The sequence below is a fragment of the Dermacentor andersoni genome, chromosome 2 (assembly GCF_023375885.2).
Source record: "Dermacentor andersoni chromosome 2, qqDerAnde1_hic_scaffold, whole genome shotgun sequence".
NCBI classification, from domain to species: Eukaryota; Metazoa; Arthropoda; class Arachnida; order Ixodida; family Ixodidae; genus Dermacentor; species Dermacentor andersoni.
This window is the reverse complement of record NC_092815.1, coordinates 72091121-72116980: the sequence shown is the minus strand read 5'-3', so window position 1 is coordinate 72116980 and position 25860 is coordinate 72091121. Positions and strand designations below refer to the sequence as shown.

General features: G+C 46.8%; 1 protein-coding gene and 1 long non-coding RNA gene across 3 annotated transcripts in view; one reads left to right on the top strand and one right to left on the bottom strand.

Annotated features, from left to right (window-relative positions):
- Positions 1–25860, top strand: part of LOC140216107 (uncharacterized) — a 291638-nt gene that overhangs the window by 17718 nt on the left and 248060 nt on the right. The gene's annotated exons all lie outside the window — the stretch shown is intronic.
- On the bottom strand, positions 848–25706 carry LOC126541861 (cytochrome P450 1A1-like). Of its 2 annotated transcripts, XM_055076988.2 has the most exons (10): positions 24471–25706; positions 21464–21683; positions 14794–14970; positions 13187–13280; positions 9736–9891; positions 7822–8030; positions 5901–6026; positions 4480–4584; positions 3914–4045; positions 848–1223 (listed from the first exon to the last, which is right to left on the bottom strand). In XM_055076988.2, the coding sequence occupies exons 2-10, from the start codon at positions 21627–21629 to the stop codon at positions 871–873; spliced, it is 1518 nt and encodes a 505-aa protein (XP_054932963.1). In that variant the 5' UTR covers positions 21630–21683; positions 24471–25706; the 3' UTR covers positions 848–870. The 2 variants fall into 2 exon arrangements, with proteins under 2 accessions (XP_054932963.1, XP_054932964.1); XM_055076989.2 differs by lacking the exons at positions 3914–4045; positions 24471–25706 and having other exon boundaries at positions 21464–24032.

Here is a 25860-nt window from a genome sequence, read left to right as displayed (position 1 = left end):
TTTTCCAGCCACAAGGATATTTCTGGCTTGGAACAACAGTGTAATTTCACAAAGGATAGCGCGTGTCGAGGTCATGTGAGTATTGGGCACATGCATGGAGCAGCCAACGAAGTCACTTTCCGAAAGCACATTTCTGAGTAAGCAGGCGGACTCTGTCAGACAGGCTCTACATTCTGGCACGTCGCACATCAAGTCATACAAAAGAAAACAAGTGCTATTCCGTAAATTCAATGGCTGCTAGCAGACAAAAAACTAGCTCGAAAATCTTTTTTAATGTGATGTACTAGCATACTTTACCGTTTCTTAATTGTGTCCCAGCCATTCGGAACCTTGCATTTGCGCACGTTTGTCAAGGCTGCACAACAAATTGGGCCAGTAGATTTATAGTCGCCATAGGCAGCTTTCACTGGCTGAAGAAACGCCATGAGATCACAAGCGTATCAAAATTAAAGTAGAGATTAGTCAGGGTTGCGCACATGTTATCGACTAACGCAGCCATTGCACCTTGCACAATGAATCAAATTATTTATTTCTTGTCGGATTCCACGTTTTCAAGCAACAGTGCGGCTACGAAACCCGCAGTCGTGGAGAACTCCCGGTTAATTTTGACTATCCGAGGCTCTTTAACGCGACCTAACTCTAACTACACGTGTGGTTTACCAGTTAATCCTCATCGAAACGGGTTCTACATCCCGCGACATCCTGCTTAGCAGCAAAACGTCATAGCTATAGAGCCACCGTTGCGGACAGCAGGACAACGGGACAGCTCCAACGCGGTTTAATGCACTTGCAACAATAAGTGGTCAGCAAAATATGCTAATATATATTAAAGAAAACGGCTGCATCGTTGGAATATTATACACAGCGCGTTTAATTACTTTTGGTGAGCGTGATAGTCTGTTTGGCAGGCAGCATAAATATGTTCGAGCCGAAGCCACAAGCGTCCACGTTGGGTGGCTTTTCGCCTGCACTGACGCTTAGCCGCTGCAAGAGCCGCACGAGGATGTAGAACATGTCCATGTGCGCCAGCTTCTCCCCGGGACACGTCCTCGGCCCCATGCCGAATGTAACAAGAGGCAGGGGGTCTCGGCGAAGCTTTCCTGCGACGGGGTCCAGGAAGCGCTCCGGCCGGAACTTTTCTGGCTCGTCCCAAAGCTTAGGATCGTGGTTCACGCCGTACGCATTGAATATTATGCCCGTGTCCTTTGGTATCTCCAGCTCTCCTGCATGCAACCAAATGCATGGTGAAATAAGGTTTCAAGCAAAATACGCTTGTTGCTGCTTTCTGAAGGGTTTCTTCTGCCTACTAAGAAGAACAACATAAAAGTTTGATAATAAGGCCAGTAAGGTCGACCTGAGGCATAGATTACTATGAGCAGCTATTCTGCGCCGGTGAGAGGGGAAGAGGAAAATAAAGAGGAACAAAATGGATGATGATGAGGACAGGGGGAGAAGGTGAGAAGCATAACCTGAAAGTCTGCTTTAGGATCTGAGTGGGCAATAGACAGATAGGCCGAGAACGCTAAATGTAAAACTAATCATAATGTGCAAGTAAGATGAAGCAGTCTTGCTAAGCCTAACATAATGGTTAATATGACGCAGGGGTGAATGATCTCGAACAGGGGAATGTCCCAACAGGAGAAGTTTCACATAAAGGGACTTCTTGTCAACAGGGCGCCGATGAAGACGAGTCTTCTGGTCGAAACGTTGGCTCCAGGCTGATGTTCCCCTTGTAATATAATTTGGGATCATTTAATCTTAGTTCTTCATGCAACACGTTTGCAGCGGTTGTGACTTTCGTGATAGATCACGCATTTGCTCGTTTCGTTATTCGTTGACCAATTACTGGCTTTGTGGCTGTTTGTATCAAAGTTAAGTGGTGGCATGCTGGTGCGTGATCGTCAAAATCGTGCAATGCCCCTGCGTAGATGTACATCGAGGGTCCATTGTATGAAGCATTTTCGTGTTGTGAATCGCTGACCGGCACGTCGGTTATGTTATCATGCACCATAGGTGATTTCCTTTGTCTTTACTTACAGAGTGACCATGTACGCTAACAGTCTTCTGAACCTACAAGTCAAATTCGAAAATATTTTTCTTCGTAAGAATAATTTTCCCTAGGCCCTTATATCCCCCCCCCCTTTATACTAACGTCTTACCTATTCCTGTTAACCAATGTCTGTTCCTAGGAATATCTAAAGCTAAAGCTCTGCTGCGTGTAAATGGGGTCGCTTTCCCAAATATTGATGTAGCACTTGTTCATTGCTCCTCGCGTACTTAATGCGCCCTTCTAGCGCTGAATATTCATTGATATCCCAGCTGAAGAAGATCACGGAGAATATCTCAAAATTCGGCGATTTGAGCCATAGAACATTTATCTTTTCCTTGTAACAACAACTGAACTGTTGAGTAACTACAGTCGCTATAACAACAGTTGTAAAGAAATATTAGTTTCGCCGATATTGCTAAGCCACGACGCAACAGCTGGCACAATATTATGCCTTAGGTCTTTCACGTTTTCGTGTAGTATTGACTAGAGTAAATATTGGCTGATGCGCACAAGAATCTCCTTTCGAGAAGAAAAAAAAAAGTCGTTATTTAGTGACGACTCATCTAATTTCATTTAGTTATTCGCCACTCTTTCGTATGATTATACGTCGCAGTTTGCATAGCCACTGGTGCAGTAAGACGTGTAATATACAGGCTGAAAGCCCGACATTTATAGCGTCAGTTGTCCTAGAGTTGGTAGCCTATGCATGAAGTGCATTTGCAACTCAAGAGCAGCCACCACATTCAATGGCGATGTTGATTACATGCGATAGGTATGTTAGGCATTCTGTGTCCCTCAATAGATGCTCTTTTTTCTCATTTTTGCTTTTGCCTTTTACATTTCGATCGTCAATGTATTAAAGATAAAGAAAAAGAAATAAAAGTGGCTGAGAAGATTTTGAATCATTCCTGCCATTCAGGAGAACTTAATTTTCACAGATGAAAAAATAATTTGAACACTTGTGAGAGCTCAAACTTTTGTTCTAGAGTTTGTCTTTATCAGGGTATTTATTCTGTTTATATGTCAATGCGAAATGCATCATCCCATACTATAAAGAAAGAAAAAAACAGAAAACACTCCATCTCTTCGCGAGGGTTCCTGGAATAAGGAATCCAACCCACCTAGGGTGAACCAGGTCATGACTCGTATTACGTGTTTCAGAAAATAAAAGTTTAGTTCTCTCTCTCTCTCTCTCTCCGTGAGGCCTACAAAGAAAAACCGGAACCGTCACACTAAGCGAGGCATTAGATGAACTTGGCGGTTTGAGAAAGTTTTAAATTTCGACATGCCTTATTCTGCATGCGTGCGTTTGTGTGTGTGTGTGTGTGTGTGTGTGTGTGTGTGTGTGTGTGTGTGTGTGTGTGTGTGTGTGTGTGTGTGTGTGTGTGTGTGTGTGTGTGTGTGTGTGTGTGTGTGCGCGCGCGCGCGCGTGTGTCATGGTTTTTGTTTGTAAACACATACTCATGTATGCTACTGAATAGTTAGGAGAAATGCAGAAGAAGAAGAAAAAAAGCGATGTGGCAGCGAGGTAAAACATTCGACTGCGAAATTGTTGTTTCGTATAGTTAGAATTCCCGTGGTGCTTTGTCGGTTCTCGCAAAGTACGTTGGAAATGGTGCAACGACAAGGGGCGGACGTTAAAATCACTACAGCAGCGAGTCCAACGGCTATCGCTAAAGAAAAAAATAACAAGACGTCAGACATCGCTGCCGCTACAAAGGAACGAACGACGGCACGGTAGACCTCACTACAGTAAGCAAAAAAAAGTGCTTTAAAAAATTCTGCCATTATGACTTTTCATTGTTCCGCATTTCGACTACGGCGTATAGGTTGCTGTGAAGAAGTTATACTGCATGCCCTCACCGATCTTAGTGTCCGTCGTGGTGTTGTGCGGTATGCCGAAGGGAGCTACAGGGAAGCATCGAAGCGTCTCCATCAAGCAAGCTACGGTGAAAGGCATCTTCTCCCTATCTTTGTAGACAGGTGGGGTGTTTCCTGGAAAAGTGGCCAATGTGAGACACCCACGTTAGCGCGCAGCACTCCTTCCTGACATTCCTGGAAGCAATGCTGCTGCATATAATTAATTCAGCAACAAATATTCAAACACTACAAAGAGTGTTGAATGGTAACCATTATAAGTTCGGTGACAGTGAAAAAATAAACTCTCAGTTAAAAATAAGCAATGGGCAGCAATCTCTCTCTCTCTCTCTCTCTTTGTACATTAATCGATAACAATCTCTCGAACAAAGCAACAGAGGCAAAAAACGCGCTACTATGGTTTGAAATTTTTCAAATCATGCTACAATGCTCGTGGTGTCATGAAAAGATCATTAAAGCATTGAAATGAGTGAAGCATGGATGTACATACATGACTAATATTGCTGTGCACAAATAAAAAAAGAAGTCGTGATTATAGCGAATGTTCTTACCGATGTTGTCCTCGATTTCTTTTTTAATCTTTTCTTGAATCCACGGCTCTTTAGCCATCATAAGAAATAGCCACTGAAGTTCTCCGGCCGAAGTATCGGTGGCAGCTGCAGCAGATCAATTTTTTTCGTAAAGAATCGTTACAAAATGGGCAACACAATTTTGCTCAAATCTATAACAGTATATGACGAGTCCTGCAAGAGGCTCGTGATATACTGATAAACCGCAAAAAAAAAGTGCCCGTAGAACATTTCAGTTGAATGTCTGTCTTTTGAATGCCTGTCTTTTGAAGTTGAATGTCTGCCCTTGGCATAGGAAATTTTGTCAAACTACGTAAAGACAAGCTTCTTCTGTAACCCTTTAAACTGGCTAAGAACTCAAATATTACCTGTTTACACTGCACAATCTCCGACTTTTGAATAATTTGCGCAAAAAAAAAAAAATTGGTTATCAAAGTTATCACGAAGACATTCCAACTGTGCCTGACCAACGCTGGCAAAAAAAAAAAAAAAAAACCAGCCAACATTCTTGTCGCGCTGCATTTTAAAAGTTAACCACACCAGAGTAAACTGCAAGACGCAGCGAAATAAGGCAGCCAGCTTAACGATAGAACGAAAGCTATAACGATAGACCGCACCACGGGCAGCTGTAGGCTGCCTGTAGTGCGGTCCGAGGTCACCTGATCTCCGAGGTCATGCCGTGGAGCCGCACATAGAGTTTCATGCAATAGCCAGAGTGAACTGGGGCGCTAGTGTCTACGGGAACTGCAAGCCGGGCAGTTCAGCCAGCATGGGAGTGATGGGTAAATACATGGATTTGCCTAAACGTCATCCTTCTGGCTTTAAATGACTTTTGGCTTCGTAAAGTGATCATTTTTAAGAAAGTGCTGCATTATAGAAAATTAAACAAACATTATTAACATTGTCCGACGGCAGAATTCGAACACAGCATCGAAGACCGACATTGGAACCATTACGCCAAGGACACATGTACAAGTGGAACCACTGCAATCAGCAGTGATTGTGCGTGCTTGCAGAGTCGTATTACGTTCTGCATTAAGAACAGTATAAATTTATCTGAAATTTACGCCAGTTTAGGCCCAGATAAAGCGTAATAAACGAAGTCACAAGAACGTTTTAAGCGTCAAGCACGAAGATCAGACGAATCCATGTACTACCGGTCATTCCCTAGTGGCTGAACGATCACAGCGCCAGAGTTGCCTCTAGTAACTGTAGGAAATTCCATGGAGCCGCGCAGTTTTGGTCATGTGACACGTTCGGCGAGTGGTAATGGCGGTGTTCCTTTCAGTTCCCACACCACAAACGGCTATTCTCGCGAGCATTTTGCGAAGCTTCCTATATCTGCATTATCTGAAACCACGCTTTTTACGCAAGCGGATGGAAAAAACACCAAGTATACGAACCTCCAAATATGTTTACAAGTACCTGGACCATGTTGCCCTTAGTAAGGTATTCGGCGTCACCCTTTTCTTCCCGTATAGCATCTTCACGAGCGGACAACATGGCGTGAGTGAAGTTCTCTGTTTTGCCTGCAAAAAAATATTGTCCCTTTGATTACCCAGCGATGAGTAGAAATTGTGATGCAAAATAATAATAATAATAATAATAATAATAATAATAATAATAATAATAATAATAATAATAATAATAATAATATAATAATTACATACCCAGCACCTGCAAACGTATCTCAGGAACTTCTCTGTTAAGCAAGACGTGCTCGTCGTAAGAAGCAGGAAGAAGCAGCACTTCCCGCATAAAAATTTCTGTTTCCATTAGGCGACATCACCAGACAGAGATTCATGATAAGGACTTTCGCACTAAATGCGCAGACATGTTTTGCAGCCGCGGAATGCCTGCTTCAAGTATTACACTGTATATGTACCTAAACAATAGGATGTGGAGTCACTGGTTACATTGTTTTGCAGCTGTAGCCGAGCTTCTTTCGTTCTCGTATGAATTAGTTGTCGTTTCGTCCCACGTGACAAACTGTTTGTGCTGTTTGCTTCATCTCGACCTTTTTTCTTAAATATTGTCGTATTGGTAGATCGCACCTCTCAAACGCGGTTAAAGGTACCCCGGCACCTCTCGTCGGCAGAGCAATTTTTTATTCAATTTTTTTATCATATTAAACGCATTGAATACAGTCTGATGCAGCAAGCGAAGCGCTCGCGGTTCTTCGTCACTGAGGAGTAGCCGCTCCGGGCCTTTCTGTCCTCTGCGCCAGTGCGCGCCAGGCTCCCGTGTTTCATTCTCAGACCGGGATTGTGTTCAGTTCAACGGATAAGCTTCCCCTCTGTGAGACAAATATGAATTTGCGTTGCAGCTCCACGCTACGTATTGGTGTACACAATTTTCTTTTACGTGTGAACGTGTCTTTCTCTTTTCTTTTTTAGCCCTGAAAGTAAGACAGGATTGTCACCGCTGTAGTGTTCGGCGTCAAAAATGCGCTTATCTTTCATACCGTGTTGGGGAAGGAGCGCACTGACCAGGAGAAGGCGGAGAGACGCAATAATACACGACACTCGCTGCGTCTGTGTCTCTCCGCTTTGTCCTGGTCAGTGCGCTCCTTACCCAACACGGTATGATGGTTAATCGCCAGCTCGCCCAACTTTCAACATTACTGCGCTTATCCAGGCGTAGATGTTTACGAGACAAGTCACAAAAGACTGGAATGTCAAAAAAGTGTCCCAGAGTCACGTTATTTGATTTCATAAGCGTCTTTATTTATTTGAAGTTCCACGCGAATATCTCAAGTACATTTCTGAGCAAGCTTTAGCTTCGGGCCACCGCAGGTGCGCATGCTAGTAATATGCCTGCATCCGTAGTGTCTGTGCTGGTGCTTGCACGGCAAGCAGCACTGCTCTAGCGGTCATGCTAGTTTCAGAGGTACTAGAGCTGGGAAACTAACAACTATGCTTATTGGCACCGCTTGACTTTCTAGGCATGAGCCTTGCTGTGCCACCTCCTTTCCTGTCATTCCCATTTGTAGAATGGGAACCCTGTCAAAGCACTTACTATCTCGCAAGTAGCCTTGAGGCAAGCCATCCTTCCTAAGTGCGTCAAGTGTAAACCTTCTAGCAATATTGTGCTCCACGGATTTATAATCCACGAGAAGTCTATAATAGCGCCACAATAAATCTACTCTGTATTGGCACATGAAAAGTACTGTTTATTGTACGTCGCACTGCACAATATCGACAACTCGAGCAGGCTTTGTCGTAAGTGTACGTGTGAAGTGAGAGACCCTTGATTACTGCATGCCTTCTTGTCTAAAGGTGGCGGAAAAGTGGCTGGGAATTCAGCGCGCACGCTTTTACGTACCTGGTGCATAAGTGGCTTCGGCGGCGCTGAATAACTTGCTTAAGAACTCGAAGGACTCGTGAAAGATACGTTCGATCGCTTTTTCTCTGCGCCGGTACAGTATTCCTAGCCAGGGCGCGACATCGCTTGGCAATCCATCAGGGGCGATCTCAAAGAACTTGCGGTTGATTTCTTCCATATGCTTGACATCCTTTTTTGCTTCCTCCACCCTGCGCAGAAAATCCAGCTTCGTCATGCGTCACCAGTTGGCTGCGCAAGGCGCCACTGCTATAATTTACATATATAACGTACTCTATACTAGTTCGTGAACGCGCGTAGATGTCAAGGTTCTAAATTTCTAGATTGGCAGATTGCTAGACTAACACAACGCGTAACTCAATAAACACTCAACTTTCCCTTACATTCATTTCGATATAGCCCCGCACAACTATTTGGGGAAATGTGTGGGCCTGTAGGCGACGCGGCTATTACCAAGTCCATCAATAAGATGTTATTCTAAACGAGAAAGGGAAAAATTATTTAATGGATTTTGGGGACATTTGCCTTGAGATACGCCTAGCACGCTACTGCAGATGGCAAGGGCGATGCATGGGGCAGTATTTAATTCAATAGGAGCGCTGATGACGCAATCATTATTATCGGTTGATTCGCCATGGCCATCCCTTCTTCCTTTCTTCCACTTTTATGTTTCTGTCTTCTCCTTTCTGAAGAGCAGACAGGCGTTGTGCCCCTTCCGGTGGCAGTTGCCAGCCTGCTCCTTGTCTTCCTTCTCTTCCCTTTCTACTGTATATATGTTGTCGCCCGAAATAATACTAAATAATACTTTGTACTGAATGACGCGACAGCCGGTCAGCTGAAGTAACGGAAAGATTTCTTGACCGATTGCAAAATGCAAGCTGTCAAGTGAGTTTTGAGTCGAATTGTGCAGAATCCCACTGAATAAGTTTTGTAGCGCAGAGGCTATCAAAGGGTGTTTACTGTTCCTCTCTCGCCGTAGGACTAAAACCAAATCCAAGCACAGGCCTGCGTTGCAGTGACACCGACGTAATAATGAACAGGAACTTTACGCAAGTTTATGTCGGCATGTTGTGCTTTTCGTGTAGTAGTTATCGAACATTGTTTCGTAAAGTAACAGCTTTTGGAAGCTGAGCAAACGCCAGTTATTAGTAGCACGTATCCCGGTACTGCAAAAGGAAAGGACCCCCGCATCATCCCTACTTGAAAGTAACACCAGACTATAAGATATACTTAGGGATCTTTAATGTTCACTTGATTATGTCATCTAAATTTATGTTTGTATCTTTATTTTGGCGGCATAGAGGCCTCCATGAAGCTTTTCCGCGTCTTTTCTTCCCTACCTCATCATGCATGCTTAAGTCAATAAAGTAAGCATAATATCGACTCGCGTACTTGTTTATCTTCATAGGGTGACCGCCTTCCATCGGCTAACAAATGTTGAAAGTTATCGCTTAGCACAAGACGCACCTTTCTGTATCGGAAATTTCTCGGATGTTGTCACTGGTTCTATTTGTGTTTTATGGTATGGCTACGTTTTCGCCGAGTCTTCCGTGATAAGACAGCGCGCGCGATGCGAATAGCGGTGTACATTCTAGCTCTTACGCGATGATAGTCAAGGTGATGGGGGGGGGGGGAGAGAAAGGGAGCACGCCACATAGTGGGGGCCGGCGCCAGATTAATCTTGACCTCTCGGGATCCTTTAACGTGCACTTAATGTGTGATGCACAAGCGTTTGTGCATTCTGCCCCCATCAGAATGCAGCCGCCGCAGCCAGGATTGAAGCTGGCACTGATCGTACGCACCTCGAGCTCTGAGGCCCAACGCCATAGACACTGGGTAACCCGGGCGGCGCTAGGAAGTGTTAAAGAAAACGCAATGACCAAGAAGCCTCCGTACGTTGTTCCGTAGACCGAGACTGTTATGAGGGTGAACAGGATGTGTAGAAACGGCTCCCTCGATTCGACAAGTTGCGGGCCCTCTTTCAGGGAGTCCACGTAGGAGTCGACCACATCCGTGCAGAGCTTCTCGAGGGGCTCGCTCACGGCGTACTTCCTGCGAATAATCAAACAAAAAAGAAGGAAAGTGCAAAATATTTATGCGCGTGGGAAGGCACAATTCGTTCTCTGCGACGGTTGTGGCGAAATGTGTTTCATGGATTGCTTTGATGATTTGAAACAACGCACGCAGACGAGAATGTTTTTTTCGCTTACGCTCACTGTGTCGAGATCGGCAGTGAGAAAAGTTCAGCAGCATGTTACACTCCTGTAACACGTGAAGGCGAAAGCCTGCTGCACACGCGGTAGTGCATTAAAGGGACTGACAACGGGCCACAATTTGTTGTGAGACGTTTATGGAAATGAAGTGACCTTAATTTAATGGGACAGAATCTAGCGCGCTGTTCGCGATTTAAGTAGTACATATAAGTTTAAATAGGCCGAGAAAGTCTCAAAAAGAAAGTAAGTGGCGACGCCTGGCGGCGATATCATGGTACTTCGGATGTAGTCTATGAGATTACTGTACGTAAGTCGGTTGTGATTATATACAACCTAAGTATTGCTCAAAATTACAGTTGCTATATTATTAGACATTTGCCCTTTATCCTACGAGTTGTTAGGAAGTTGGTCTTGCTGCTGTTGTGTGGTGTGTGTGTTGTGTTGTGTTATGCGACTACAGCAAAGCGCAGGACGATTTCACACGCTGCTGTATCGGCCAATAACTGGAAACGATGAAACCAAGGACGGAAGTGGGTTCCGCGAAGAAGGGACGCTAGAGACACCCACGCGTGGAAAGAAAGCGGATTAGTGGTTGCGCCGTAGAGGCGTCAGATCTGGATGCAAGCAGTGCTTTCGACGCGAACGAAAGCGAAGTGTCAGCATATCCTCGTGGTAGAAATGTTCTTTTGAGAGTGTGTTTTTTGCAAAGCTGCATTGAGAGATTCAGTGAGTTCGTTTCGGGTCAAACAACTGTACTATTATGTTCCTGCATGCCTCGTCGTGGAACGTAAGCGAGGATGCGATCGTCGGCATTTGTGCGCTGCTCCAAAGCTTTCGGCAATCTACACAGACGGTTTACATGCGGGAAAAGTTTTCCATCTCTTGTAGCACGTGTAGTGACCTTCATCAGCGCGTCCTCAGCGTAACCGTAACCGGAGCCGTAAAAGCGGCGAATTCCGTCGGCTACGTGAGACGGCCGGCTTCTCTCTGTGAGGCAGAGAAGGGGGAGCGCAGCGTCCTGGCGTGCGCCGGCTTTGAAACACATGCAAACTTTACACTTGCATTGCGTCATGGTAGCTGCATGTAGGCTGCTTCACAACACACGTGCGAATAGAAAATTAATGGCGTTTGCGACGAAACCTGCGTCAAGGGTGGCAGATAAACATGCACCTTCCGTTCAGCGTGCTAACACGAAGGAGCTAGCAGTAAATCAAAATCCAGGTTTCGTCGAGTTCGCGTATTCATAAGGTCTTCCAAGACCAGTTACCATCCGTCCGCCCGCACCCGTCCTGTCTTTGTGTGTTCGTTGCCCCGACCTTATCGCGCTACGTTTAGAAAACCTGTTAGCAGCAAGTCGCATTCTCACTCATTCACGCATTATTGATAAACTCCGGTAGTAATCGTCGTCACGGAAGTGGTTAGAGCACTGCACTGTTGTTCTTGAGCACTTGAAATTCTTTCGATTCACAGCAGCCTCCCACTTAGCTGAAGCCTTCTTGTCTTGCGGGAAGTAATGGAACATCGGAACGTCGTCACGGCCGCTGGTGTTCGTGCAACCGTAGGCTGCACAGAACGCCGGCATGATCGGCCCAACATTTCAATTGATGCTGCGCACGTCAACTATCACTCCACATACACACAAACAAAGGAATGCAGCGTTGAGCGAAGCAGATTATGACGGCACGCACGCAGAAACAAGCACGGTCAGGCATGGTCGCGGAGACTGCGAAGGAACGGAGCACCAGTGCTGACGTAACAACGCCGCGGTTTCCGGTCTCCACTCGCATCGTCAGCGTCAGCAGCAGCGCGCGGCGCTCGACGGGGGGCGGAGCGACAGCGCAATTTTACCCGACGATTACGTCGCTCCTAAGTCAAAAATCCCCCCAAAAAGTTTACCTGCATGGTTTATAAGGTTCCCGAATCCGTATATGAGCGTTTTATTGAATTCGACAGGCTCTTCAGTTTCCCTTTAACTAGTGTTGAAGCTGCCAGAGGATAAAGGGAAAGGAAATTAACTCTATGCTTCAAAAATCAAAAGCAAACGCCTGGCTACGCTGACACGCTGAATCGCAAATCCCGTGTAAAAGCGCTGTTTCGTTTTCGATCGGTTTGGTTTCATTTTGTCTCGTTAAATACCAAAGTAGTTGGACAGGAAACCACGAAAACACGTAGCTGCCATCACATAAATACTTTAACACTACGGAACACATGAGACTTCATAATCAAAGTAATACTTTTTCACAATTACGGCCGCACTAATGCCGGCGTATAATCGCTGTCGCGCTCACCTATCGCCGTTTTCAGCATGCTTCATGTGAACGACTACACCTTCACTGCAGATCGAAAAATTCTGATAAAAAATTTTCTACGGTGTTTTCCGCGTCACCAATTCATGAGTAGACACTCTGACCGGTAAGCTTTCCATTGCATTAAAAGAAATAGGTACCATGAAAATTGCTTGAGCAGAGTAACAAATTGGGCTTGTTGGTTGAAGACAATGGAAGGCTACAGCGCGCGAAACAACGGTTGTCAGTCCGTTTAAGTTTTGCGATCGGAGGGGTCAGACCTCTTGCAAGACATAAGGAGCCACAATGTGGCTCCTTAAACGCATGGCGCTGAAGGTCGGCCTCCTCAATGACACATGCGAGCACCTAATGCACTACCTGAAGGTTATTTCGTTCTTTCTTTTGTTCCTCCTTTCGTTATTTCGTTCCTTCTTTCTCTTTTTCCTTTGTGCATTCTTTATTTCGTTTATTCATTCATATTCAGCCATCTTTGTTTGCTTACGGACGTAGATATTTTTGTCTCACTGGACTAGGCGCAGCTTTCTTCGGGTATGAGCCGTCGCAACGAGCTGCTTCAGGCTTTCTCCTTAATATAGATTCGTTCAGCACAAGACAGTTTAGAAGAGAACACACGTGTACAGGGAACTTATTCTTCCCGAGGGTCCAATCGTGAATTAAAATAAGATCATTAGAGTAATAGACGCACCAGTGGATAACATTGAACAGATTCTGATATGTCGTGTCCCGCAGGTAGTTAAATTATGCCCAGCACTTGTGGCAAGAATGTCCTGTGACTGTGGTGGTCCATAAATGTCACGGGAGCGTCAGTTGTGGTCGATGATTACATACCTCACAGCCAGAAGGGCCACCTTTCGAAGTGCTTTCCAACGTGGGTTGTAATCCTCGAACATGATATCGTGATTTCCTTGGTTCTGCACGGCACCTGAATTTGAAAATAAAATGTTAAAAAAGCGAACCTTTTATATGCCCACACATAGCAAGCTCTAAATCATGCATTGACAGCGGACCTTTTAATCAGTAGATAATTCGGATGTCGCCATAACGCATTGTGTCATTCGTTTTCCTACATAAGTGTAATACTTCTTCAAAATGCTTGTCAGCCAATTTTATCGTGTTAATGCACCAGCCATCGAAACGAAATCGAAACGAACATAATGTTTCATTCCCTTATTTAAAGGGCTTGTATGAATGTAATAATGTTGTGTGAGTTTCTCGTTAACATTATCAATGCCAGTCGCTGAAGAAGCTAAGAGCACAGGCACGTTCTTTTATTTTGCAGTATATGTCCTGTCGTGCTGCAAGAGGTAGGCGTCAGATATATTATTGCCAGTTTTGTGTTTTTCTATCGATAATCAGATGGCGCTAAACATACAGTGTATATTTACACAATACTACTAATGGTTATAAGAAGGCGCTAGTGCTGTCGATTTTATAAGCAAATGTTTAATGCGAAAGCATTATATGCCCCATAAGGCGGAAAATCCGCTGAGCGTACAGTGTTCACATCCGATGGTACCCAAATTCTCGTGACCAAGTGATGACGTCACGTACCAGGCGCTGGATCTGCGGCGGCTCGCACTGCGAAATCCCACGGTGTGGGATTTCGCACTGCCAAAATTGACACTGCCAAATTTGAAAATTGAGCCACGTTAGAAACCGACCTGGCCCACTCCCGAATTGACTTTGCCCAATTCAAGCACATGACCAAGTGAAAGGTATCGCGCGGAAGAGTGTTACTGCTTTCGCTTTCCATACACGTAAGGAGACTGAAGTGGCTCTGCAAGTTTTTGAGATGTGATGTGATGCATGTGCCAGTTGTCTTTTAGCGCGCTAGTTGAAAGAAGAAAGTATACTTGTGTTTGGTGACCTATCGGTGACCTATTGGGTGACATCGATCTTTTGCATTGGGGGACCCTGGTTTGAATTCCGCAATCGAACGTGTTGCTTTTTTTTTTTTCTGAAGAGGCACGAAACTAGTCAACACGGAAACCCACCGCAATGGCCCTCATACGAGGAAAAGAATGCTTCGTATTTAAAACGACCAAAACAACTTTGTGTTTGATTCTCCCCAGAAGACACTCAGTTTCAGCGCGACATGCTGCTGCAATTAACTTTTTCAATGAGTCATCTAATTATTGGTTGCATCTGGAATTAGGGCCGTGTATCCTCGTAGTTGACATTCAAACGAAATGCTGGAGCCGGCACTCCTGATGCTTGTGGTGCATCACCGACAAAAGTAGGAACACGTATATGATCAGTGAGCAGAACACAGCATCTACAAGGACGCGTAGCGCTTGTAGGATTAAGGTAGAACCATAAATCAATAAGATAAAATAAAGAAGCGTATAACGAAACGGCACTGAAAGACGTCTGGAGTACAGCGATGAGGTACTTGAGGAAAGAGTGCATGCCAACTCAGTGTACTGAAGGCTCACCCATCTTAGTTGGAAAGCGCCCTGCGAACTCATGCCGGTGGTCGAGGAATGCCTCGCGAATGACACCGTAGCTGTTGAGAAAAACCATGGGCCTGTGGGACATCCACAGGGTGAAGACGTCTCCGTACACCTTGGACCATTCACTTGCCTTGGTCGGCAAGCTCACTTTGCGAAGACCTGGAAAAGGGGGGGGGGGGGGTTGGAGAGGGGGTCGTTATGTTCGCCCTATTTAGTGACTCCTCAGCTACGCCTTTTATTTTTTTCTCACATATTATTTGCGCTTTATTCTTATGCCATGATGCTACTCCTGCATTTCATCATAGTGTGCACTTAGCTGTACTAGGTTACTTAGCGGTTATATTTTTATTTTCTCCTGGATTTATTTTAATTAATTAATTACGGGGTTTTACGTGCCAAAACCACCCTGTAGCTTCACTTTTGCAAAATATTGGTTAGGCACCAACTTGAATATGCCTGGTCAATTTGGGACCCTGGCCAGGTAAAGCTATCTAACCTTCCAGGATTCGTCCTGAATCACAGCACTCGGTTTATTCGTTCTAACTATACATTTGTTATTCTAGTGTTTCCTCTATGAAACAAATACTTCACTTACAAGAACTCGCTGTGCACCGAACGTGTTCGCGACAGTCTCTATTCCGTAAACTGTCCTGCCTAATTAATAATAAATAACAAATCATTAATAAACACTAATTGACAATTAAATTCCATAATTAGTACTTTCAAGGCACCTAATTATTAGTTAATTATTCGTATGGTAAATTATTGATTACCATGCTTTCAGTCAGCCCGTGGCTTTATAGAGAGGAGGTACAAGAAAAGATATGAGTTTTATCAGCTGTCTTGAATTTCTTGTAGTTAAGAGAGAGAGAGAGAGAAAGAGAAAGAGAGCACATGATAAATGAAAGGTAGGGAGGTTAACCAGGACTGATATGTGCTATAGGCACGGAGGTGGTTCCAGTCTTCCGAGCTTCTTGGTAAAAATGAGTCTGAGTATACTTCTGTGCCAACGAAAGGGTACGCAAACTTTTTGTGAATGATCAGTGTGAGGCGATATGTATGGTGGCTGATGGAGAAACTTTTTGATGGCAAGCTTTTTGTGAATGATCAGTGTGTAAGGAAGTTTATTGAGCGAGTCCAACAAACGGGCGGTAGCTCCGAACAGTGAGCACGGAGAGCAAGATGGTGGTGTTCGAACGCCGGTCTCGTGCCCTCCGCTCTTGATGATGATCGGTATGCCATCCTCTTCCTTTCTTCATTACAATTGCCCCCGTCGAGAAAGGTGGAGCCATCCTGGCGATCTAACAGGTGGGTACAAGAGGGTCGAAGTACGGCTTGAGGCGGTTTACGTGAACAACATCACGTCCACGTCGACGACGGTCGCCTTGCAGCGTAAGAGGCTCAATGACATAGTTTACGGGGGAAGTACGCTCGACGATGCGGTAGGGACCATGATAATTTGGGAGCAGTTTGGACGACAAGCCAGGGGCGCAGGGTGGTACAAGCAGCCACACAAGTGCTCCAGGAGCGAATGTTGCGGCCGGAGAGTGATCATCATCGCGGGCGTTTTTCTGGCGTTGTTGGTCGGCTGTAGTAAAGCGCTTGGCTAGTTGTCGGCAATCTTCAGCGTAACGGGCCGCTGCTGACACGGGCGTGCACTCTGAGGTATCTGGTGCGTATGGCAGCAACGTGTCGATAGTGTGCGTCGGCTGGCGACCGTACAAAAGGAAGAAGGGGGAAAATCCGGTTGTGACTTGCGTAGCGGTGTTATACGCGTATGTCGCAAATGGGAGAACCAGGTCCCAGTTTGATTGATCAGATGCAACATGTGTCGCAAGCATGTCGCCCAGAGTCCGATTAAACCGCTCAGTGAGACCGTTCGTCTGAGGGTGGTAGGCAGTACACGTCCGATGTACAATGTTGCACTGGTGGAGAAGTGCTTGAATTGCATCGGAGAGAAATACGCGGCCACGGTCACTGAGGAGTTCGCGAGGAGGACCATGCCGAAGCACAAAACGCCTGAGGATGAAAGAGGCGACGTCCTGTGCTGTCGCCGTGGGAAGAGCAGCGGTTTCGGCGTATCGTGTAAGGTGGTCGACAGCAATGATAGCCCATCGGTTTCCGGCCGTGGTCAAAGGTAAAGGTCCATAAAGGTCAATTCCAACGCGGTCGAATGGGCGTTCTGGGCATGGAAGGGGCTGCAATGAACCTGCGGCAGGATGCGGTGGTTTTTTTCGTCGCTGACACTCGTGGCAGCCGCGAATGAACTTGCGGACAAAGCGAAACATTCCGCGCCAGTAGTACCTTTTCCGTAAGCGTTCATAGGTCTTGAAGACACCACCGTGAGCACACTGCGGGTCGGAGTGAAAGGAAGCGCAGATTGTAGAGCGAAGTGTTCGAGGGATAACTAGGAGCCACTTCCTACCATCTGGCGAGTAGTTGCGCCGGTACAAGAGGCCATCACGGATGCTGAAGTGCGAAGCTTGGCGTCGCAGAGTTCGAGTGGTCGAAAGAGTGGGTGCCCCGGATAAAACGTCAAGAAGCGAAGCGATCCAGGGATCGTGGCGCTGTGCAGAGGAGACGGTGGCGACGTCAAGAGCTGACAATGGAAGGGCTATAGTGGATATGGACGCAGTTTCGGTGGATAGTGGTGACCGCGACAGTGCATCAGCATCGGCATGCTTGCGTCCGGAACGATATATAACGCGGATGTCAAACTCTTGAAGTCGAAGAGCCCAGCGGGCAAGGCGACCTGACGGATCCTTCAACGAAGACAACCAACATAATGCATGATGGTCCGTAACTACATCAAACGTGCGGCCATATAAGTAAGGGCGGAACTTGACAAGCGCCCAGACTATTGCCAAGCATTCTTTCTCGGTGACGCTATAGTTTGATTCAGCCTTGGTGAGCGTTCTGCTGGCGTATGCGACGACGTACTCTGCGAACCCAGGCTTTCGTTGCGCGAGGACAGCACCGAGGCCGACACCGCTGGCGTCTGTGTGCACCTCAGTTTCGGCCGTAGGATCGTAGTGGCGCAGTATAGGTGGTGACGTCAGGAGACGGCGAAGGGTGGAGAAGGCTTGGTCACACTCAGAAGACCATGACGAGATATTGGAGGCGCTGCTTAGTAGTTGGGTCAAAGGCGCAATTATAGAGGCGAAGTTGCGCACAAACCGACGAAAGTAGGAACATAACCCTATGAAGCTTCGTAACTGCTTTAGAGTCGTCGGTTTGGGGAAGTCAGTCACGGCACGTAATTTAGCTGGGTCCGGAAGCACACCATCCTTTGATACAACGTGACCAAGAATTGTAAGTTTTCGCGCAGCAAAACGGCACTTCTTGAGATTTAGTTGCAGCTGAGCGGTTTTCAGACACGTCAGGACATGGTTGAGGCGTTCGAGATGGGTTGCGAAATCTGGCGCAAAGACAACAATGTCGTCGAGATAGCAGAGACACATGTGCCACTTCAAACTCCGCAGAACCGAGTCCATCATGCGTTCGAAGGTGGCAGGCGCATTGCAGAGGCCGAAGGGCATGACATTGAATTCATATAGACCGTCAGGCGTGACGAAGGCTGTCTTTGAACGGTCGGCCTCTGCTAAAGGTACCTGCCAATACCCGGAACGCAAATCTAACGACGAAAAAAACTCGGCACCTTGTAGGCAATCAAGGGCATCGTCAATTCTGGGTAAAGGGTACACGTCTTTTCGAGTGACCTTGTTTAGGCGCCGGTAATCCACGCAGAAGCGAATTGATCCATCCTTTTTTTTAACGAGAACCACAGGGGATGCCCACGGGCTTTGTGAAGGGCGAATAACGTCGCGTTTAAGCATATCGTCAACCTGGTCGGTAATAACTTGACGTTCCGCGGTGGAGACGCGGTAAGGGCGTTGTCGCACTGGCGAGTTGGAGCCGGTGTCGATGTTGTGAACAATGGTAGAAGTTCGGCCAAGGGCACGTTGGGCAACATCGAAGGAGTCGCGGAACTGGTAGAGCAGCTGGAGAAGAGCAGAGCGTTCAAATGGGGACAGTCCGTCTGCGATGGACGAATCGAATAGGTCAGCAGCTGGAACATCAGAAGGGGTAAGAGCACTGATGACGTCGAGGTCGCGTCGAGCTGAATCTTGCTGCACGGAAAAAATTTGGCCGATATCAATGGGTTGCACGCATCCAAGGGATTCACCTTTAAGCAGTCTGATGGGATATGGAAGAGGATTTGTGAGGCAGAGAGCGCTTGTTCCATTCGAAATAGAGAGGGTCGAATAAGGCAAAAGAAGTGGCTTCCGATTTAGAAGAAGGCGTGATGGTTCAAAGAATGCAGCTTCAGCACATATGCTGTTGCAGAATACGGGGAGCAAAACAGCTGCTGTCGGCGGAATTTCTGTGTCTTCTGTGACGACTATATTGTGTGCGGCTTGATGAGCGGGGTAGTAGGACTCGTCACACAAGGGGAAGAGCTCAAGTTCAGATCTGGCACAATCAATAACGGCGTGATTATACGATAGAAAGTCCCAGCCAAGTATAATGTCGTGCGAGCAAGAGGAAAGGACGATAAGCTCGACAATGTAGTGCTCTTTAGCTAATAAGTCGAGCAGTGCAGGCAGCTATAGGCCGAACAGGGTCTCCATTCGCTGTACGTAAGGGCATCATCTCAAGAGGCGTGGTCACCTTCCGAAGCTTGCGGCAAAGTGTGGCGTCTATAACAGAAACGGCAGCACCGGTATCGACAAGAGCATATGCACGGATGCCTTCTACGAAAACTTCGACAATATTCGACGGCAAAGTTCGAGGACTTGAGCATTTCGACAGCGCAGTTCTTGCCTCACGAACTGCGGAGGCTAGTTTCCCTCATTTTCAGGGGCTGGTCGACGACGCATGGGCGACAAGGAGCGGCGACGGGGTGAAGGTGAGCGACGAGACGTGGATTGCGGATAGTCACGTGAAGACGTGCTTGTTTGGGGACCCGGATCTTCATAACGAGAGCGGGGACGATCTATGTAGTTCGGTGAACGGGCGTCTGAATATCCTGGCGCGCGACGGCGGCAGAATCGGGCGATATGACCAGGGCCACCGCACGCAAAACAGATCGGCCGGTTGTCGCGCGTTCGCCAGGGATTTGCAGGGATGGGAGCAGACCATGTCACGGACGGCTGAATCGGGGCTGCAGCATACGACACACCATGGGGTGGTGAGGGCTGTTGAAGCTGCTGCCGCTTTACTACCTCAGCGTAACTAAGAGGCGCGGCGACAGGTTGCTGCTGAATGGGCACCGGCATGGCCTCGGAAATCTGCTCTTGAATGACGTGTCGAAGCACGGGAGCCAACGGGATTGGTAGCTGCAGTTGCTGCTGTTGTTGGAGCTCCTGACGCTGAGCAAACGGCAGGAGAGACAACTGACGGGCCACCTCCTCACGCACAAATTCTTTCATTTGTGCGATAAGGTATGACTGGTCAGGCATGATGTCCAGTGCAGCGAGCGGTTGATTGTACGTCTGAGATGAACGTCGGGTGAGAGCCCGCTGCCTTCTCAACTCGTCATAGCTGTGGTAAAGAGTTACAACTTCTGACACAGTGCCAGGAGACTTCGCAAGAAGCATTTGAAAGACATCGTCGTCGACGCCCTTCATGATGTGCTGTATTTTGGCACTTTCGCTCATTGAGGCATCGGCGCGCCTGCAGAGATCGAGTACGTCCTCAATATAGGCGGTAAATGTTTCATTCGGTTCCTGTGCCCGTGTGCGCAGCCGTTGCTCGGCGCGTAACTTCCGCACGGCAGGGCGACCGAAAACGGCAGATATTGCCTCCTTGAAAGCAGACCAGTTTTCAAATTCCGATTCGTGGTTCGTATACCACAGCTTCGCCACGCCAGCCAAGTAAAAGTTCGCGGTACTCAACTTAGCAGCGTCATCCCACTTGTTGGGTCCACTAACTTTTTCGTAGGACGACAGCCAGTCCTCGACGTCCTGGTCCTCCGTACCCGAAAATACCGGGGGGTCTCGCTGGCGAACGGGGCCGGGACAAACGGCGGCCGGGAGAGGTGGCGGCTGTTGGGCTGCGTCAGCTTGCATGGTCGAGTGCAACGTGCGGGATCGGAGTTCCAGGGTGCCGACGATGTGCGTACCCAGCACCTCCACCAAATGTAAGGAAGTTTATTGAGCGAGTCCAACAAACGGGCGGTAGCTCCGAACAGTGAGCACGGAGAGCAAGATGGTGGTGTTCGAACGCCGGTCTCGTGCCCTCCGCTCTTGATGATGATCGGTATGCCATTCTCTTCCTTTCTTCATTACAAGTGTGAGGCGATATGTATGGTGGCTGATGGAAAAGCGGTGGTAATATGTCTGCTATGACGGACGGTTACCCCAAGTGAAGCATTCAGCTCAGGAAAGTATGGCAAGGAAACACGCGAAATTAATCTAACAGCAAAGACATGCTTGAAGCAACAAACACGAGAAAACGATTTCGCTTTATTGTGCTAGAGTCACGCACAAATAAGAAAACGATGAATCCCCCCCAAAAAGACTTCAGGTGCATTATGACGATAACGTTCACAAATACGGAAAAGTTGCACGAATTCTTAGTCAATTACTGCTAATGCTTTTCTTTATCGTAACTCCTACCCCGCTTAGAAAAGGCGTTGTGAATCACTTACTAAGAAGGTTTCCGACCAGTGGCAAAGGGAATGGCCCCCTGGGATACTTGGACACCCGTTGGTAGAAACGGCCGACGAAGTAGGATACTGCGAAGACCAGCGCAGTGGTGATCCACCGCCAGTCCCAGAGGGATGGAAGGGCGAGCCCCGCTAGAAGAGCTCTCATGGCTGGCTAGCTCCGCTGTCCCGTGTCAAGCTGTGGGCAGTTCGCAGGTCAGCACTAGGAAAGAGAGAGAGAGAGAGTTATGCTGCAGCATTTGAGCAGACATTACGTCATTGCGGGCACTGCTACAACGCGCTTAATAGGGACCAGAGGAGCGACTTCGACCTCCATTGTCGCGCCTGACTACTGCAGCCATGGAGTAAGGAAAACTGAGGAGAGGCCCTGCACTTCTACGGGCCGAGTCCTCCAGCGGTCGGCGAGTCTGAGGAACAGCAATAATGGGCAGAGTGTGTTGTCGCGTTTTGCGAAATTCATGAGGTCATTATGCGTCCTGCTGCGCGCTTAAGAAAGAGAGAGAGATATAGAAAAAAAAGCTGTTTATTTAAAAAGAAAAGTTATTAGCCAGCGCTTATTCGCCAGAGGGGAAGAAAGGCGGTTGAATGTGGGCAGAAAGAGAGCGAGAGAGGGATAAAATAGAAAGATACGAGTTTTGTGATGTTATCGGCAGCAGAGTAATTGTTCTAGTTGGTGAAGGCAGGTAATCATGTTAAAACATGACGGCTACTGAAAAACACACACACACACACACACACACACACACACACACACACACACACACACACACGCACACGCACACGCACACGCACACACACACACACACAGAGACAGTAGCTATCGTGACGGGGCTCGTAACACTATTACCGTAGAAATAATTTAACTCATCACAAAACATGAATCGCAGGAACATTGGCTTCGTAAACAAAATAATACTTTCTCGCAGCTACGGCCGCACTTGTCGCCTGCCTCCGAAAGCACGCGTATAGTTGCTATCGCGTTCACCTCACTGTTTTCAGCATGCTTCTGCAGTGAAAGGCTACATCCTCACTGCAAATCGAAAGATTCAAATAAAAAATGTTTCATGGCGTTTTGCGCGTTATCGTTTCATGATTAGACACCCTGACAGGTAAGCTTTTTATTGCGCTAAAGAAAAGTGGCTACTAGGAAAATTTGTTGTCAGTCCTTTTTATTGAAGCTAGGTAAAGCGGGTATGACGGCCAACGTGGTTTTTCTGTTGTCGTGCATTTTGATAACAACGCAAGGGGTAAATTGTCCTCTTAAATTCACGATGAGCAGGGGCGTGTTATAAGGCAACTGGTTGCTTTGACATTGAGCCTTTAGCTGTTGCACCCACCGTCCGGACTACCCGTATTTGAAAAGCAGCGAATGTCTGACAGTCGTTTTGTAGTTTTGCTGTGGTGTTGCGGGTCGAACTTATTTGATGCGACCCGCAACTAAAGCTCCGAAATGATTTACATGCACCGCTTAAGGGGGCTCGTATTGTTTTATTGGGCTAGTTAATGGAAGTAATCAAAACCAGTGCATTTTTTCTATCTCCTTTAAAAAGTTTATATAATGTGCTTAGTTGTCCATTCTTAATTAACATCGATAGCATGTTTGCCTGGTGGTTTCAAAGATTTACTGGAACACTTTAAAATTAAGTTCTTTATTATTTGGTCAGCATATGCGCAGGAGCTCAAACGGCGATACCGAAGCCGTATGAACTCTTCCATACCTATTTATTCTCGTAGTACCCCTATGAAGCTGTCTTGCACGACCTTAGTAACTCACGTAGTGGTCGAATTTGACTAGCGGAATGAACCATTGATATATTCTTTTAAGAATACAGATTTTTTTTAATCAGCGCTAATTTGTTTAAAACCAGCAAAGGAGTAAGCTTCATTAAAGCAGCGCAAAATCTTTGGAACCTAATTGTAGTCATCCCACTATTACAAGGCGTAAGTTAAAATGAACTCGACCCAGAAACTGGAACGACAAACTGGCATATCCTAGACATATTGACTGTACTAAAATATTCGCCAGCTTCTTGTGTCAAGCACAGCTGCCACAGTATTTTAGCCCCCATAAAACGGCAGTGAATATATTATAAATAACGCACACACAAAGATCACATGAAATCGTAGCCGCCATGAATATCCACAGATTCCATGACAGCAAAATAATAATAATAATAAATAATAAAAACTACGAATGGTGTTTCCATTGTCAATGTAGTCGTGTTTAACTCGCATGCCATAAATACTTGCAATATACACGGTGAAACCACATAATATGAGCGCGGTTTACGAAGCAACGCTCGCCAATGTTAAAAAACCAAATACAAGCATGGATTGTTTTAACAATAATTTACGCAGCTTTACGCAGACTGGACTCGAGATCTTTCACCGAGTCAAAGATACTCGGACCGTGGCCACACCCGTCACTGGCTCGAAAAGCGATTCGTGCACTAGTGCGATACTTAAAGTGCACGGGCTTAACAGACCGTTTATAGTGTCCTTGTGTATGGTGTCGCTCCCACACGTACTCAGTGCTTCCTCTCTCCCTTTCTTCCTCTTTCTATTCCCCTTTCCCCCACCCCCAGTGTAGGGTAGCAAACCGGATGCTGTTCTGGTTGACCTCCCTGCCTTTCCTACCCTTGTTTTCTCTCTCTCTCTTAACAATAATTTGACGGAAAATAGTTCACGGCCACTACTATGTTCAGAGGCAGTCTCGCATTTTGATAACACTTCGTCTCAGAGTCGATCTTTTCATTCTCCTTTCTTTTTTCTTCAGGCGCAAGATAAGCATTTGTTGAATCCTTAAAGAAGTCCCTGCCTTAATAGCACATGAACTTTGCAATTCGCTTCTCTATTCAAGATTTCCAACGGCTGTAAGACGAAACCGACTCCGATGTGCGACTGCACAAACTCGAAAGGAACTCGGGGCGAGAAACCCGTCAAGTTCCGCCTGCGCTTAGCCAAGCTGGTGAGCCCAGCTTGTACTCACCTGAATAAGGCTTCTCCAATGAAACAGAAGTCCGTAGTAGGATCCAACGTATTGTGTAGAGGGACGCTGTGACGGCGAGTCTAAAGTGTCACTGGCGCATCAGGCTACGACAAGCCCGAAACGCACGCCGCCGTAAGTCAAAACAAAAAGCCACGCTGCCACAAACTCGGCAGTTGCGTCGTGTTCGCGCGTCCTTGAGCCACGCGCTGACAGTTGCAACGCTCCCTTTTTCTCCACTCCTTCTCTCTCTCTCCACAACCGTCTAGTTTCGTGACGTACTATTTCCCTCTCGACGCACGACCCCATTCTCGCTTCCGTTTACGGTGCTGACCGGAAAGGCGAGAGAAACGGCGTGTTTGTTGTCGCACTGGCTGACATCGACGAGCTCCTCAGTGCTGAGGACCAACGTTGCCACAGTATAGTGAGCTTGGCACTGGAGCACACAACGGCGACGTTTGGGCTAAGTAACGCAGCTATGGCGACGAGATAGCGCGAGTGCGAAGGGGCAAAAAGCAACTATGAGAAAACACTCTTTATCGTGTCTTCTTAAAACAGCTCAGCAGGCATCGTTGTAAAACCTTTGGACTCTCTCGCTCGCTAACACGAAACCCTTTGTTTATTAAGGTGCCGCTAAACTAGAAAATAGTGATCTTGATTATGGAGACAGCCTTCCGACAAAAGCGTTCTGAAGACCTGCTAGCACTCTCGGAACTTCAAGGACAGCGACTTCCTCAACTTCGGCCATCATTGCTCCTCTGGCAATTTACTACTTAGCCGTCCTCTACTCGTAATTATAAGTATCAAATAAGCTATCATTTTGCTAACTTCTCTATATCCGCTACAAACTGTTCACTTTCTGTTCATATAGAATTAATTACATTTTCACTCAAACAAGTGCTGGTTTGTTTAGCGACACGGATCGGAATGTATTACATAATCCCCTGATATATGGATGCCGCAACCACCTCACACAAGGCGAGCACTTGAACTTACGGAGCAGGCTGAACAGTGCAATATGGGGAGGGGAGGGGCTAATCTGTAAGTGTCCATTTTGCCTGCTGCTGAAGTTCTGATTGGCTGGGCTGGGTTACACGTCACGAGGCGACAGGCGCCCCCACCAAATCAGCACTTTAGCAGCCGACGAAATAGACATGTCCACTAGGTAGACATTTCTAAAGTACCCTCCCACTCCAACCCTCCCGACATCTGCCCGGTTGCTTGAGTAGCACGTTGCACCAGTGGGCCAGAGACAGCTTTGGATGCCGTTGGATGCGAAATGGATAAGATTTTGCAATTATATCTATGCATCGTCCTATGACTTCACTAAAGAACAAAGTTATACACGACCGGAAACGTTTATTACAGTTAATCATGTCTCAACAAAGTAGTG

What these genes read in the sequence shown, in the direction of transcription:
- LOC126541861 (XM_055076988.2), bottom strand. Translation starts at nt 21,629, where the DNA reads ATGAGAGCTCTTCTAGCGGGGCTCGCCCTTCCATCCCTCTGGGACTGG. An exon ending in GCGCTTTCCAACTAAGATGG is followed by an intron (nt 13,281 to 14,793) that starts GTGAGCCTTCAG and finishes TTTCAAATTCAG; the next exon opens with GTGCCGTGCAGAACCAAGGA. An exon ending in CACGACGGACACTAAGATCG is followed by an intron (nt 1,224 to 3,913) that starts GTGAGGGCATGC and finishes GGTTGCATGCAG; the next exon opens with GAGAGCTGGAGATACCAAAG.